At 43.2% G+C, this 17,254-nt stretch overlaps 2 protein-coding genes across 2 annotated transcripts in view; one reads left to right on the forward strand and one right to left on the reverse strand.

Annotated features, from left to right (window-relative positions):
• Positions 1-15,325, forward strand: part of LOC306998333 (NACHT, LRR and PYD domains-containing protein 3-like) — a gene marked incomplete at its 3' end in the record, with an annotated part of 34,487 nt that extends 19,162 nt beyond the window's left edge. The window contains exons 9-11 of the mRNA XM_079612298.1: positions 12,690-12,863; positions 14,233-14,360; positions 15,168-15,325. Of these exons, the coding sequence (XP_079468424.1) occupies positions 12,690-12,863; positions 14,233-14,360; positions 15,168-15,325 (460 nt within the window). The remainder of the gene's footprint in view (positions 1-12,689; positions 12,864-14,232; positions 14,361-15,167) is intronic.
• On the reverse strand, positions 3,710-7,707 carry LOC306998315 (E3 SUMO-protein ligase ZBED1-like; the record flags this gene model as incomplete). The annotated part of the gene is made up of 4 exons (XM_079612280.1): positions 3,710-3,717; positions 5,979-6,099; positions 6,259-6,872; positions 7,611-7,707. The coding sequence occupies 4 exons, from the start codon at positions 7,705-7,707 to the stop codon at positions 3,710-3,712; spliced, it is 840 nt and encodes a 279-aa protein (XP_079468406.1).
• Positions 15,326-17,254: the final 1,929 nt, after the last annotated feature.

Consider the following 17,254-nt stretch of genomic DNA (forward strand, 5'->3'; position numbering starts at 1 on the left):
TGCTTTTAAAGCATTTATGCGCGATTAGAATAAAGAGAACGCTCTGAATGTCCTGATGCGCACACACTCATTCATTCATTTCATTTCAATGATGCACACACGACGCGCAACAGTATTGTGTAGCCAGACAGCGCGCCGGAATGGAATTCTCTTTCGCACTTGAACGAACAATAACACAAACCATTATGCCAAAATGTAGTAAATCAACAACAGATCACTTTCCCATAACGCAACTCCGACTACGGAAGCCTGTTAACTCAAAGGCGCAGTCCTTTCTGGCAATTGGGTCGGTTCATGTTCACATCGTAAACGAACCGTACCAGAGTTCGTTTGGAACCGTACCGAGACCACCTCTTCAGCTGGGTCTCGATTCGATTGTTTGGTCCGCACCCGAGTTCGATTGCTGTATTCACACCTGCCCAAAAGGTCCGCACCAAGGGGGGAAACGAACTAGAGTTCGATTCAATCGAACCAAACAAGGCAGGTGTGAATACACCCAAAGATTCTGTGGCTGGGATCTTGCGCTGTTGAGGCAGCGGGAAGATTTAAGGTCTGCATTGCAATACAGAATCTATAGTGGCTCGGATCTCGCGTTTGCCGAGGCAAGCGTGCAGATTTCGGGTCTACTCTGCAATAAAGATTCTGTGGCTGGAATCTCGCGCTGTTGAGGCAGCGCGCAGATTTGAGGTCTGCATTGCAGAATCTATAGTGGCTCGGATCTCGTGTTTGCCGAGGCAATCGTGTAGATTACGGGTCTACTCTGCAATAAAGATTCTTTGTGGCTACGATATTGTGAACGACTCGAATCTCGAGGCTGCGCGTAGCTTACGGGTCTGCAATAAAAGGGACACACGCGATATGTGAAATAATACTGTTTTGGGCGAGGCATTCACAGTCAGCTCCTGAGGGTGCTCACAGTGTTCAGAAATATCTCGGTGCCGTGCGCGTACAAAAGAAGCGTGCGCTGTTTCATCCTCGCACCTGTTGACTTTCCTCCCGAGGGCTCGAATCTCGCGTTTGCCGAGGCAGCGTGTTGATCACGAGACCGTATAAATAAATATTAAAACAGTATTGTCTGGTGATGGCTATATTTAATTCTAAGAAATTAATACGATGAAACATTATCTGACTAAAGAAGTTAGATATTTTAATTCAGCCTACCATTTAGACAGTGTTTCACTTATCCAGTGTTTATGGCTGCAGTTAATTCTGAGGAATTAAAATGATGAGCAGTGAATGCACATCAAAAATGAATTTCCCTCGAGACGAGACGAAAATAGCAGGGTTGTCTCTCACGGTTTTCTCACGGAAAAAAGCGTGTTGACACCAGCCCAGAAAACTACGTTCCTGGGAGTGGTATGGGACTCGGTCAGGATGCAAGCACAATTGTCTCCTGCACGGATCGAGTCCATCCTGGCCACGGTGACCAAGAAAAGCTAGGCCAAGCCATCACTATCAAACATTTTCAGAGAGTGTTAGGGCTCAAGGCAACAGTGTCATTCCATTCGGCCTGCTGCACATGAGGGCCCTGCAGTGGTGGTTGGAAACCAAGGGGTTGTCCCCGAGGGGGAACCCGTTCCGCATGATCAGGGTTACGCGCAGTTGCCTTCGTTCCCTATCTATGTGGAAAAAAGCGTGGTTTCTGTCCCAAGGCCCCGTACTGGGAGCGTCATGTCGCCGGAAACCCGTCTCGACAGACGCCTCCCTCACTGGCTGGGGCACGGTCACAGGCAGGGCTCTGAGGAGCTTCCTCCCAGACCTCAGGGGTCACCCCACAGACAATGGGCCCTATTTTAACGATCTGAAACGCAAGTGTCAAAGTGCAAAGCGCATGTAACTTTGTGGGCGGATCCCGGCGCTGTTGCTATTTTCCCAGGGGGATAAATGACTCTTGCGCCCGACGCAAATCTAAAAGGGGTTGGTCTGAAGTAGCTTCATTATTCATAGGTGTGGTTTGGGCGTAACGTGAAAAAAAAACAATCAGAGCGTCCTCTCACATTCCCTTTAAGAGCCGGCGCGATTGTTCCATGGCGGATCGCTATTATAACGGCGGATTTGCCGGCGCACGCCAGAAGCGGTTCACAGCCGAGGAAACCGACGTTCTCGTCAGGGCCGTAAAACACAGAGAAGTGACATTGGGGATGATGGGAGAAACCCACCCAAATTAGCTTCGGTTAAACAGGCGTATAATTTGGGTAGTAAATGTGTAGCCTAATCTAGATTTTTTTTTTTTTTTGATAGATCTTTTTCACATCTTCACGGACACAACAATGATTTCCCTCGTGTGTTAATATTTTTCCTTGTAATAATGTATGATTTGCAAAAATGAAAACTGCTGCATCTGTTTATATTAGAGAATCAAAGTGGATGCGCGTTAACATTATGGCCAAGCACGCGCCCTTAAAATACCATATCACTAACGCGCAACGCGCCACTGTCTTTAGACTGTTTTTTTCCTGGTCAATGGCGCAATTGCTTTCTAAAACTGGAAAATAGCACCATGGAAGTTTTGCGCCGGAACACGCCTCCTCTTTGCGCTGAACCGCCCCCGCGAGCGCAAGTTTATTTCCTAATTTACCGACGTGCGTCTGTGGAGGGAAAAGTCCGCTGTACGCGGGTGCAAAATAGGAATGATACATGCGTCGGTGTTCAAAGTCAATTGCGCTGGGTGCAAGATAGGGCCCAATGTGTCAGTGGTCTCCTTCGTGATTCATCAGGGGGTTCTGAGATTGCGCCCTCTAACCAGATTGGCGCATTAGATCCTCCTGTGGTCCCATGGGAAACTGTTATCTCTCAGAGCTATGCACGTCCCTGAGGGCCAGAATCAGAGAGCAGACATCCTGTTGAGGCAGGGGCTGAGGCCCGGGTAATGGAGACTTCCCACCGAGGTGGTGAAGTCGATATGCGAGAGGTTCGGCCCAGTGGAAGTGGATTGTTCACATCTCGAGGGACGTCCCACTGTCCACTGTGGTTTTCTCTCACCCACATGGTACAGCTGTGGCTGAGGCTACGCCTGTATGCCTTTCCCCTGATCGCTCTGCTCCCAGGAGTTCTGGAGAGGGTCCATCAAGACGGAATCAGACTACTTTTAGTAGTCTCCGTACTGGCCGGCTCGGGTATGATGTCAAACTTCATAGCACTCCTAGCAGACCAGCCTTGGCAGATCCTTCTGAGGGGGGATCTGCTTACATAGTCCGGGGGCTCATTATTCACCCTCGTCCAGATCTGTGGAAACTTTGGGCCTGGCCCCTGAGGGGGCTCAGTATGTAGAGGCTGGCCTGTTAGTTGGATACTCAGTTCCATACTCAGTTCCAGAGCTCCTTCCACGAGGAGATTGTAAGGCCTAAAGTGGAATGTGTTTCCACTTGGTGTAGAGAGCGTGAGGTGGACCCAGTTAACTGCCCGGTTGGCTTCAGTGCTGGAGCTCCTCCAAGATCGTCTCTCGGCTGTTCTCACCCCGTCCAAACTTAAGGTGTACGTGGCTGCCATTGCGGCTTTCCACGCTCCTCTGGGTGATGGGCCTCTGGGGAGACATCAGCTGGTCGTAGGTTTTCTCCGTGGGGCTCGGAGGATGAGACCTGCGGCTCGTACCAGAGTTCCCACATGGGACCTGGCAGTGGTTCTCGAAGGGCTGGTTGAGGCCCCCTTCGAACCCCTGGAGTTGGCTGAGGCCAAGAACCTTCCGTCAAGGTAGCTTTTTTATTAGCCATTACTTCTCTGAGGAGAGTAGGGGATCTTCAGGTACCCTCTATATCTCACGGGTGCCTGGAGTTTGCTCCAGGCGACATTAAGGCTATCTTGCATCCCAGGCCAGGCTATGTGCCTAAGTGCCATCTAATGTGGCACGGCCTATGGTTCTGCAGGCTTTTCATTCTCCATCTCACGTGACGGCGAATGAAGAAAGACTTAATTTGCTCTGCCCTGTCAGAGCTCTCAGGATTTATGTCCAGAGGTCTTCTTCATGGCGGAAGTCAGACTAGTTGCTGGTGGGCTCAGGTCGCCCAATAAGGGGCTTCCCACATCCAAACAGACCATTAGTAACTGGGTCGTTCAGGCTATCTCTTTGGCCTATCAGGTGCGCAGCTTGCCTTCACCTTTGGCCGTGAGGGCTCATTCAACCAGAGGCATGCCGTCCTCTTGAGCCCTCATACTTTTTTCAGATTCTATAGCCTGGACATTTCTTCTACGCCAGGCACTCTAGTGCTCTCGTCCTAAGTGTGCCTGTGCGCAGCTTCACACTGGGACATGCAGGGCTTGTTGTGGCATAGTAGGTACTCGTTCCCCCAAAGTGTCATTAGACGCAGTTCGAGTTCCCTCGAAAGGGAACATCTCGGTTTACGACTGTAACCCTTGTTCCCTGAGAAAGGGAACGAGAACTGCGTCCGCTCGCCACGCCTTCCCCTGCCTGGAAGCGACTTGCTTCATCGCAGAAGCTAACTCTGTCTTGTGCCGGCTTCCTTTTGTAAGCTTCCGTGTATGCCGTCAAACGATACGTCATGACGCAGCACCAATCAGGATTGGATTAGTTTCATTCATACTTCAGATGCGTTACGCTAAGGGCGTTCCCCCCAAAGTGTCATTCGACGCAGTTCTCGTTCCCTTTCTCAGGGAACAAGGGTTACAGTTGTAACCCGGGACGTTTTCTGTAATTTAATGTGTAAATATGCAAATTAGGCATTGTCTAATTAAATATGTGCTAACTTGCATATATATATATATAAAAAAATCTGAGTATTGGATAAAGCCAGGTTCAAAATATTTTTTTCATTGTGTTCACATATTAGATGGGGAAAAATTACAGAGGGATTTATGGGAATCTACTTTTGTTATCCTGTAAATCAGAATATACTGTGAATAGCCTTAAAAAATTTTTTTTATAAAATGTTATATAAATCAGGCTAGGAATATTATATTTACAAATCCATCAGTAAATGTCTTCATAATATAACTAGGTACAAGACTGGAAAGTTTGGTGTATATCGGTGCGACTGAAGTGGAGACTGGAGTATGAGAGAAAAGTCATTTTGAGAAAACGGGCTTTAAAGGTGGTTGATTATGATTTGACTTTTCTAACTGTAGTTAGTGTGTAATGTTGCTGTTTGAGCATAAACAACATCTGCAAAGTTACAGCGCTCAAAGTTCAAAGCAAAGGAAGATATTTGTTTTTAAAGAAAAGAACTAAAAAAAACGGCTGGTAGGAACTACACGACGTTCCTCCCGGGTTAGGGACATCAGCAACCTCAAAATGTACATAAGCCCCGCCCCCTGAACACGATTTATTAGGGGTGTAATGATACACTCAGCTCACGATTCGATATGTATCACGATACTGGGTTCACGATACGATATGTATCACGATATTTTGAACAAAATAAAAAAATGAAACTGAAAATCAAATAACAGATTTATTTAACATTAACAGTGTTCAACAACTGTCCTGTTATACATACAACTTAAAGAATGAACAATACTTCAATATAAATGAAGATTTAGTTTAACCGTCCTTTTGTATGTAAAATTAACAATTGACTAGGTGTGTCACTGACCAATAAAACTGAATTGTATCATTCATGAAATTAGAATTAGCATAGCCCAAGAGAGAACTTCTTTAAGCAGTAAAAAAAAAAAAACAAAAAAAAAAAAACAGCATCAAGTAGTGTCCTGTTCAAGTAATTTCAACATAAACAGCTTTGCGGTTTGTTTAGGTTACTTACAGGTTTTTTTGCAAGAAAATATATCTATCAGCATATCTACATTTTCTGGCAGTAGCTGGGATCTTTGTGCATTTACAATATCCCCTGCTGTAGAAAAAACACGTTCACTAGGAACAGAAGTTGCTGGAACTGTGAGGTAAGCTTTTGCAAGAGGTGAAAGAAGTGGGTACATATGAGCATTTTCTTTCCACCATTTCAGTGGGCAGCTAGTGAGGGGAATAGAAGTGTCCTTTTTGTACAAGTCAATCTCTACTTCTATCCTACTTTGGGACTGGGTGACTGGTGGTTCTGGCTCAACTCTGTGTGCTGTATCTCTCTGATCTGCAGCATCAGCGGGATCTCCATCACTGGCACCTGCCTCCTTCGTTTGCTTCACAGTGACAGCCTTAAAATATAATAAAATAAATAATTAAGGTATACTAAGTATAGTTTCAGTTACACACATATAAAAGGTGTGCACAAAGTAGGTTACACAAACATGCAATTGGAGGGACAAACACACACAAATACACAGATTATCAGACAATTTGTAATGCAGACATACCTGCTGTAACTGGTTTGATTTATTCTTCAACCGGTGGAAAACCTCTTCACGTTGTTCAGGGAGTAAGTGGGGCAATGACCGAAATCTGGGGTCCAAGGCAGTACCCTCTAGCAGATAATCCTGTTCCTCTGTGAATCTGCTTGAGAGGTTTTGCAGGATGGCCGTCTTCATGTTAGCAATAGTTGTGGAGTCTTTCTCGTCCGGTGTCATGCTCTGTTCGATCATGGCTTTCAAGGGCACAATGAGTGACAGCGTGGGGCTCTTTTCATCAGACAGGACAGTGGTGGCTTTTTTTAGCGGTTTAAGAAGGTTTACGATTTCTTCGGCGTCACTGATGTCAGCGCTATCCATAGTATCGAGTTCACGTGCATTTTTGCGCACCTCTGTGCTCAAGAGGGCTGCCGTTATAGCAGCTTGTTGCTCAAGATAGCGTTCCAGCATATCCATTGAGCTGTTCCATCGTGTAACAACATCCATGATAAGCTTGTGTGATGCGATCTCAAGCATCTTTTGCTTTGCCGCGAGCACAGCTGTTGCTGTGGTACTGCGGTGAAAGAAAGCCACGACTTTCCTCACGCGACCAAGCAAGCGACTGACGCGGGGAACATGCAATCCTGCTTGCGAAGCAAGATTCAATGTGTGCGCAAAACACTTTAATATGAGGTGACAACCCTGCTTCTCTCACTGCCACAATCATGTTGCGTGCGTTGTCTGTAACGACAGCAATGCTATGAGCAGATCTTTCAAGCTCCCACTCTTGTATGGTCGCTTTTAAAACATCGGCTATGTTTGTACCAGTGTGCGACTCGAAAAGCGGGCGAGTCTGAAGCACAAAACTTTTCATTTCCCACTCTGTGGTAATAACATGCGCTGTGACTGTGATGTAACTCTGAACAGCCCTCGAAGTCCACCCGTCAGTTGTTATCGCCACACTCTCAGCCTTTTTCAAACCATCTGTCACATTTGCTTTAACTTCATTGTACAGGGCTGGAATTACCTGCTGACTGAAGTGCGGGCGTGACGGAATGTGGTACCTGGGCTCTAGTACCTTCACCAATTCGCAAAATCCAACATTGTCGACAACAGAGAATGGCCTCGTCTTTTGCGATAAAAACTCCGATGCACCTGGTTATTTCTTGAGCTTTTGCACTTGACTGAGACCACGTTGAAGCAAAACTGCGTTGTATAGATGATTGACCTTCTATTACTCTCTTTTTCGCACCCGGTTGCAGGAGTTTGTCTTTGTGGTGCCGTTTTTAAATGACACATCATATTTGTAGTGTTCGACGTCGTGTATAACAGGGTTTGTTTACAGTATTTACACACAGTTCGTGTTTTGTCTGTTTTTTTACCGTCCTCCTGTCGAGTAACTGGAAAACCAAAATGCTGCCAGACGTCGGACTTGTAAGTGGACGGCGCATCCTCTATTTCAATTTCAGTCGAACTCATTTTGCCCTGCTACTGCTCAGTTCAAGCGATTCATTTGAGCGTGAATGCAGTGCATGCAAGCGTGACGCGGTTGCGGTAGCTCAACCAATAGGATAAAACGGGCGTCGTTGTGACGGGGCGCATAGCTACCGTCACGGCAGCGATACGCTACCTATGCCAGTTCACAAAGACTGAGTGCAAATGTTGCCTTTATTTGTTTGTCTAGCGTGTTAATGTGTTCTGTTAATCTTCATACTGTTTCAATTCATACTGCCATTAACTTAGCCTTTCATCTAAACTCCCACAGAAATCCCGTAGAATTCGTGCACACTTAACATCTAATGCTACGGTGATTTATATGCTATAGCTACTACTATCAATACATATTTTACTGTTTAAAACCATGCCATTTACTTCACAAACTTATCCAGTTACAATAACCACGCAACACTTGTTTTTGTTAATTATGTATCAGTTTATTTAGTTTTAAAGGAACATAGCTTTAACATACCCTCTTTGTGTCTTACTGGTGACTCCTCTGTTTGTTGGTGTAAAGGAATTTTTGCCACAATCCTGGGGTTTAAATGATGCTGTGACTTCCGGGTCAACAGGAAGTGACCCGGATTTTGAGTTATTAGTTTTTTTAGCTGTTAATATGAATTGTGGCTTTGCCAAATGTTAGCTGGGACCATATAATTAATATTATGTATTTTCTAGATTAATAGATGTAGCATTTTGGCTGTTTTTAAGCATTTATGGCCTATTCATTTGAGACACCCCTGTATTGTAATATTGTGTTGGTATGTGCCAATTTCAGGGGTGCCTTCATGTCTATAAAGACGAATATCTTCACTCTCTCAGGAGGGCAGGTGGTGAGAGGACATAAGTTTGTCAATGCTCTCTATAGTGGCTTGTGTTAAAGGACAAGTTCGGTATTTTACACTTAAAGCCCTGTTTACAGATCGTATCTGATGAAATAGAACGGTTAAGATTAAACTTTGGACAGATGCTGTTGTCGCGAGAATTTTAGGTTTATATCGCTTTCCCCCCTCACCCCCACAATGGTTGTCTATGGCCACATGGAAGATTCCTTCCTAAAACACATTAAACTTTCGTTTACAAAGACGTGAAACTCACCGAGTGGTCAGGGGTGTTCACTGATACGGTCCCAAAAAAAATCGCTGAAAAAGATGCTTTCCAACAGGTTTTATCGTAGTTTTTGTCCAACTCCATGACTTGTATTGAATGTGCTGTGTGAGGTGCGGTATTACTCCGCCGCTTGAGTGTCTATTATTCAAGCTCTCAACGGAAGAATCACGGGTGTGACACGTTTGGCAAAATAGGTCCTAAATAAACCTAAAATTCTCGCGACAGCAGCATGTGTCCAAATTTTAATCTTAACCGTTCTATTTCATCAGATACGATCTGTAAACAGGGCTTTAAGTGTAAAATACCGAACTTGTCCTTTAAGGTCAATTTCTAAGCAACTGCAACATTGTGATTGTTTTTTGGCTCTCATGTCAATTTACTTTATTTACTAAATAGTATGTTTTTTTTTTGTTTTTTTTGTTAATTTGTATTGCCTTTCTTTGGCCTTAAATGGAGTAAATACATTTTATTCCATCTGTTCCAACTACTTCTCCTGAGTGTTTACATCTGCTCATGACAACTCAGTCACGTCTACCCACAACAGTCGTATCTAAAAAAAAAAGAAAAAGAAAATATCGCCATAACTCTACGATACATATCGTAACATTTTTGCATCGCGATAGATCGTACCACGATATATCGTTACACCCCTACGATTTATAGATTATCATGACAGAATATGCTAATAAATGACTAGAAGATAGTTAACTCCACATCAGCTACATAAATTCATCCATTCAGAAATGTCCTGTTGCTTCTACATGTTGTCACTTCTTCTTGAGTCTCTCCATCATTGTCTGACTCCAAGTTGAACATAAACTAAAAGTTTGTGAAATTTTCAGTGCATGTGTGTGTGAGGTAAAAGGACACAAGCTGTTGAAGCTCCGCCCCCTGTGCAGCTCATTTACATTTAAAGGAACAGACACAAAACTACGTATTTTTGCTCAACCTCAAAAAGTGAGATGGTCCTCACTGCAGAACACAAAATCCACCTTACATATACCTAAACCTACCAATCTCCACCCCTTAATCTGGATCCAACTCCGCCCTCTGGATCTTGTGTACTGCAGTGAGGTGCTACAGCAAAAAGTGACAACTTTAACATGGTATATAAACATATCTGTGGGGTATTTCGAGCTAAAACTTCACACACACACTCTGGGGACATCAGAGACTTATTTTACATCTTGTGAAAAGGGCATTATACCCCCCCTTTAAAGATTGCATCAGCCAATGAGATTGCACATTTAGAGTTAAATCCCCCCTTTTACTTTCACGATTGGTTGCTGATAAAAAGGAAATGACCATATTTGGACCCGACAGCATTGTACAGGAGAGAGAAAGCTTTCTAACGGTGTGTGTGATGATAGGGTGCAGACAGAGATCGCGGAGCAGCGGATGATTTATAACACCAACTTTTGTTGAATTTATGAGAAATATACACACGCAAACAGACAAAGTGCAGTAAAATAAAGACATAAATGTGTATTTCTGACTTTTTTCCACCACAAGTCTGAAAGAAGACACGTTATTGAAGACAAATATCCCAAAATCTCAACATTGACCAGTGAACAAAAAAAGATGTTTTTGCCTGCCGTGTCTCGCCTTAACCCTCTGGGGTCTGAGGTGTTTTCTGGGTCCTGGAGGTGTTCTGACATGCTCTAACATTTGTGCTTATTTCTGTTACTTGTGACATTTTCATGGCTAAGGTCTTATTACACTGCATTCAGCAGAAACTCTGCTACAATAATATGTCAGCAGCATGTATGTAAAAGTTTGTAGTTTTGAGATAATAACATTTATGCGTGGTTTGTGAAAATGACCAAAAAAAAAGTCACTGAAATAATGTCATGAAACACAAACTAATTATTTCTTCGCAAGGCTTTTGAAAATTGTATCACGTAGCCTAGAATATTTGCTCCAAAACTATGTGAAAATCACCTTGACTACTCATTCAGATAAGACAATATATTGATTTAAAATTTGTATGACATGTTTTGTGTAAGAAAGCTTTATGCGAGGAGGCGTTAACCACCATGAATATTGAGTGTTTCACACCTGAGAAAAGACAAAGGCCCTCCCATAATGGCCCTATTAGGAGCTCTCAGGCACTATCATTACATTACCTTGCACAGAGAATGAGGAGATTTAAAAAAGAATGGCTTTTTGATTGTTTGAATTTATTTACAACACAACATAATCCAAAGATACACAACAAATGGCAAAAAGCACATTATTTAACACACTGAACTAAAGACAGAGACTTAACCAGTCACACACCTTTCCTTTCCTGAAACATAGTGCATAGCCTACCTGTCATTTCCAAGGTGTTTGATTTTTCACTTTACCTCCTCATGCTCATGTTGAAGTCAGCAGGACGGGTAGCTACCTAAAATATATATATATATAAAAAAGCTGTGAACATGCTGATATCAAGAAGAAACCAGGGCTGCATGATTGTGGGAATACATTTTAGATTTCTGGTGAAAATTCCTTTTTAAAATTGACAAAATACACACACACACACACACACACATATATATATATATATATATATATATATATATATATATATATATATATATATATATACATATATATACATTTGTTGTGCCTTGTAGGCATATACCTGCAGGGCTGAATCAAATAATAAGAACAATAGAATAGCAGGCATAGTTAAAAAGGAACACTTCAGTAACACTACACTAGAGAAAAACATATTGATTATCATATGTTACTTCAAATGTTTACAATCGATATGACGTTATGAAATGAGATTGGAGTAAAATCATGGTGCGTTTTGCTTTTCAAACGCACGTCGCGCGAATGACTCAAACTCTCACAGCGCGTGCAGGGAACATTCACTGAAGCATCGTGCAACAGTTCAATGGCAATATGAAGTTTATGCAACAATAACACTAACTAATATAATTCAGAATTATTTCTTACCTTAAAATCGTTCTTGTCTTCAAATCGCGATCTTCTTCTTCAGATGTAAACCCAATAATCTCACAGCGTGTCGTCCAAACTCGACGACTGTAGAGGACTGATAAAGTTTGCCGCTTTGTTGTTGAGGTAATGGGGGCGTTCGCGCGACATATGGACGATTTGCATGTCTATATGTTTTGCGCGTGTGGGTGTGGTCACATTAAAACTAATGAGGAAGGGTTAGAGAAACTGAATATCTTGTTGGTTTTATACAAATTACTTAAACAGAGAATATTTGTTTTCGTTTTGAATCAGATAATTTAAAACTACACACTTAAATGATTATAAATATATAGAGCTCACAAATGTGTGACAAGTATTCGCTGAGTTTTTTAAATGTTTAGAGACGTGCTCAAGAAAAAAAAGTTCACGAGACGGAGAGACAGAATGCACACCCTGTTTAATTTCTTTATTTTACAAAAGCACAACGTTTTGTTTTGATTGTAAGTGGACACATACAAAAGTAGACATCTCACAGATTCTTTTTTCATTTTTATTAAGTCTGTATGACCATATATGACGGAGTATTTTAAGTTTATTCAGCTGCTATGTGAAAAAAAACGCGCAAATCACGCCGGCGTGATTGCCGACCCCAGGGGGTTAAACTAACACACTTTATTCTCAATATCTCACAGTGAGTCTGAGTTCACATTATATTTCTGCACACATTTTCACTCTTAGTATTTTGTGATCTGGTGAAATAAAGATGAAGATCTCTCTTCCTCTGTCTGCTTTATTTGCTGATGAAGATAATGTGACTTTACAGAATAAACAGTTTTACAGACTTTTTACAGACTTACAGACTTTTACAGAAAAGTTTTCTTTTCTTCTGTCTTATTTTCTGCTCTCTCTCTCTGCTAATGTAGGTTAAGCTCCTGTGATATGACAGATGAAGGTTGTTCTGATGTGACTTCAGCTCTGAACTCAAACCCGTCACACCTGAGAGATCTGGACCTGATCGGGAGTACACTAGGAGACTCTGGAGTGAAAAACCTCAGTGATCTACTGATGAACCCACAACTCAAGCTGGAGAAACTACAGTTAGTGTCATTATACTGTACAGCAATAATAATGTTATTAATAATGTAGTAATGTAGAGAACCCCTCGTTATACATAAACCAGGTAACAGTTCATGTTTTACTTACATATACAATTTAGTCTCTCTCTCTCTCTCTCTCTCTCTCTCTCTCTCTCTCTCTCTCTCTCTCTCTCTGTGCGCATGTGCGGATGTGCGAGTGTGGCTGAGCGAGTTGAGCGTGGCTGTGAGAGCGAGTGTGCAGATGTGTTTTTTCAAACTTTTCTATATCTTTTCTTTACTAAAAATTTAAAATAGTTAGTACAGTCTAGTTTTTAAAGTTAAGGTTTGTTGACTTATGTGCGGCGCGCCGTTTTTCGGGGTTCGGAATATGGCGGGCGCCGTTTCAGGAGTTTTAAAAGTCTCTCACGCGGCGCAATGGAGTGAAAGTTGCGTCTGCGTTTGATATAAAAGAGTGTTGTTTAGCGGCAGGAGAAGTGGTAGGCTATGATTCGGTGTTGTTGCTTCTAGAATGAATAATGCCATAGTAATGTTTATGAGCTCTGTGGAAAAAGCCAATGAATTAGTGGAGCGTGGTTTAGTGATAAATGATGTATTTACGGTCGTGCTTCCGCTTTCAGTGCCGTCTAAAAGAGTGACTTTGTCAAATGTGCCACCTTTCGTAAAGGACGAGTTCTTAGTAAACATGCTGTCTCGTTATGTAAAACTGGTTTCACCAATTAAAAAGATTCCACTTGGAAATGTTACTCCACTCTTGAAGCATGTTGTTTCCTTTAGGAGATATGCATATATGGTACTAAAGGATAACGCTGAACTTGAAGTGTCTTTTAATTTTTGAATGGATGATTTTGATTACTTTATTTATGCAACTACTGATAAAATGAGATGTTTTGGATGTGGGTCAGGGGATCTCTGGATAATCCGTAATTCGTTTGTAATTATAAAACGAAAATACCATTTTTCTGTTTTTTGTTTCATTCAAAACGAAAAACCAAATAACCGTTTTTTGGTGTCAGAATCAAAAAACGGAAAACCGTTTTTGGCGATCATTTTATCGTTATTCCTTTTTGAACAAAGAATGAACGAAAAACGGAAGTCATGTGTTCTATTCCTTTTTTGGAAGCGAAAGTAACCCTTTCAAAATAAAAGTAACTATAGTTAGCGAGGTGATTGTAGACTAAAACTGATCTAATATAAAAAAAAATTGTACAACTAAAGTAGCACTGGGTGTGAAAAAAACACTAGACTGTAGAGTCTAGACCTGAAGAACCAATGGAATAAATGGCTGTATTGGTGGAAGGTGAAATGCAGAGTAGAAGTACTGAATGTGATATAAAATCATCTGAAGTGGTTTCTGATGTATCTCTTACAGAAACAGTGGATTCTCAGTGAAAAGAAAGATGAAAAGTGATAGTAGCCTAATGATGGTGAAAAAAGCAGGTATAACTGAGTTGTCAAATGGAGAGGAAGATGAAAGTGATGAAGATTCATCTGATTCCAGTAGTGTTTATTCTCAGTCGGATTATTGTATTCGGGGTTATGATGTTCAAAACATTAAACAGTTTCTGAGAATTACAAAAAATAAGCGGAATGTAAATGTTGAAAATCATTTCCCGAATGCTCAGTTATTTCTGGAAAGATCGCGGAGTTTAATGAGCGAGGGGTGTTTTACTGATAGAGAGGTGTACCTACTGAAGAAAATGGTGAGGGAAATTGGCATAGAAGTAGGCAGCAATGATGGTGTTTAATCTATTGGATTCCATAGTCCCTGCTGTAATGCTTGTATGGGGCTTATTTTTGTCGTTTTATATTATCAAGCATGAGTAACATCAATATTGCATCTCTGAATGTGAATGGTGCAAGGGATAGTAAAAAAAAGGGCAGAGATTTATGAGTTGGTATAACAAAAACATTTTGATGTTGTGTTACTTCAAGAGACCCATAGCGACGTACAAAATGAATAATGTAGAAACTTATTACACTGGTCAACCGTGGAGTGAACAATGGCATTGGAGTGAACAAAGATTATCAACAGTCTTAAATAAAGATTTGGAATTTGTTGCAGCATTCCCAATGATGCTTGAATAATAGATTTTACGTGCAGTATTTAGAGCAGAATGGTAGGCAGCCTGTTGCTAAGAGTAATAGTGGTAGGTTTTACAATAGCCTAATAGTACCATCTTTTTTATCTGACCACCAGTATATCTCCGTAGCTGTTTCTGTCCTGTCTACTTGTTGGCATCCTTCTGTCTTCGAGAGACAATGGTTTAGAATCTGCACCCAGGTCAGTCTGTGGTTTGGTTGCAGACTCTGCTATGACTGTAGAGTCCGATACGGGAGTGACAGCACCGCTGGCACTTGCTGCAAGTGTAAGCAGTGGTGGTGTCAGTGGGGGCAAGCTGAACGCTTTGCTGCCGACGGGTCCTCTTCTCCTCCCACTGCATTGCTCTTTTTTCTTCGGCTAGAAGGACACTGGTCTTAACGGTGTCACTGCTTCCAAATCAGCTGGGCAGATGCTGCACGCTTTCCAATCTCGCTTGCAGGCGTCCTTGTAGCGCAGGTTTGGCCGTCCAGTTGGTCGTGTTCCTGTGGCAAGCTCCCCGTACAGAACGTCCTTTGGGATAAGACCGTCATCCATCCTGCACATGTGGCCAAGCCAGCGCAGTCGCCTCTGTGTGAGGATGGTGAACATACTTGGCATACCTGCCTGAGCCAAAATGGCTCTGTTTGTGATACGATCCTGCCAGGTGATGCTCAGGAGTCGTCTGAGGCAGCGCATGTGAAAGGCATTCAGTCTTTGCTCTTGGCGAGAATATAGAGTCCAAGCTTCACTGCCATAGAGGAGGGTGCTCAAGACGGATGCTTGGTACACCTTCAGTTTTGTTTTGAGTGTCAACAGAGTGTTGTCCCAAGCCCTCTTTGCTAGACGAGCCATGGCGGTAGCTGCTTTGCCTATCCTTATATTGAGCTCGGTATCCAGGGATAGGTTGCTGCAGATGGTGGAGCCAAGGTATGTGAAATTCTCCACTACCTCCAGGGTGTGGTCGCCGATAGTGATTGCAGGAGTGGTGTTGACATCTTGAACCAATATGTTGGTTTTCTTGAGGCTGATGGCAAGGCCAAATTCTGTGCATGCATCTGCAAAGCAGGTGATAAGTCGCTGGAGGGCACCCTCAGTGTGTGCGGCAAGAGCAGCATCATCTGCAAACAATATCTCCCGTATGAGTACCCTGCGGACCTTAGTCTTTGCTCTGAGGCAGGCGAGGTTGAAGAGGTTCCCATCACTCCTAGTATGGAGGAAGATCCCGTCTTCGGAGTTGCAGAAGGCATAGCGCAGGAGCAGGGAGAAGAACATGCCAAAGAGTGTTGGCGCCAGGACACACCCCTGCTTCACACCACACCTGATTGGGAAGGGGTCTGAGGATGACTCGCCATACTGGACTGTGCCCACCGTGTTCTCATGAAATGATATGATCAGCTTCAAGAGCTTGGGGGGGCATCCAATCCTGTGTAGGAGAGTGAAAAGGCCAGTCCGACTGACCATGTCGAACGCCTTGGTCAGATCTATAAAGGCAAGGAACAGGGGACGTCTCTGCTCACGGCACTTCTCCTGCAGCTGCCTAAGGGTGAACACCATGTCAATTGTTGACCGTTTTGCTCTGAACCCGCATTGCGACTCCGGGTACACACGATCGGCGAGCAGTTGTAGGCGGTTAAGGATGACACGTGCAAAGGCTTTCCCCACAACACTGAGGAGGGAGATCCCGTGATAGTTATTGCAGTCACTGCGATCGCCCTTGTTCTTATAGAGTGTGAGGATCTTAGCGTCTCGCTTGTCCTGGGGTATGATGCCCCCTTCCCAGCATTTGAGCAGGAGGTTATGGAGGTGGCCGAGAAGAGAGCTCACTTTTCCTGCCTTGATGATCTCTGGTGGAATTCCATCACTGCCTGGTGCTTTCCCACAGGCCAGTGAATCGATGGCCTTCCCAAGTTCCTCGATGGTGGGTGGCGAGTCAAGCTCCTCCATGATGGGCAGAGGCATGGTATTTCGAATGGCTGTGTCAGTAACAATGTTCTCTCTTGAGTAGAGTTCCTGGTAGTGCTCAGCCCATCTCTCCAACTGCTTTCTGCGATCTGTGATGATCTCGCCGGAAGTAGATTTAAGAGGAGCAGTCTTGATGGCGTTGGGACCAAACACTTTCTTCATGCCCTCATACATGGCTCGGATATTACCACAGTCCGCCGAAGTCTGAATATCGCTACACAACTTCAGCCAGTAGTCGTTCGCACACTTTCGGGCAATCCTCTTGGTGTTATTACGTGCCTCTCTGAAGGCAGCCAATGTCCTAGCAGAAGGCTGTCTCTTGTGCTCAAGGAGAGTGGTACGTTTTGCA

The sequence above is a fragment of the Phoxinus phoxinus genome (assembly GCF_949152265.1).
Source record: "Phoxinus phoxinus genome assembly, chromosome: 5".
Taxonomy (NCBI): domain Eukaryota; kingdom Metazoa; phylum Chordata; class Actinopteri; order Cypriniformes; family Leuciscidae; genus Phoxinus; species Phoxinus phoxinus.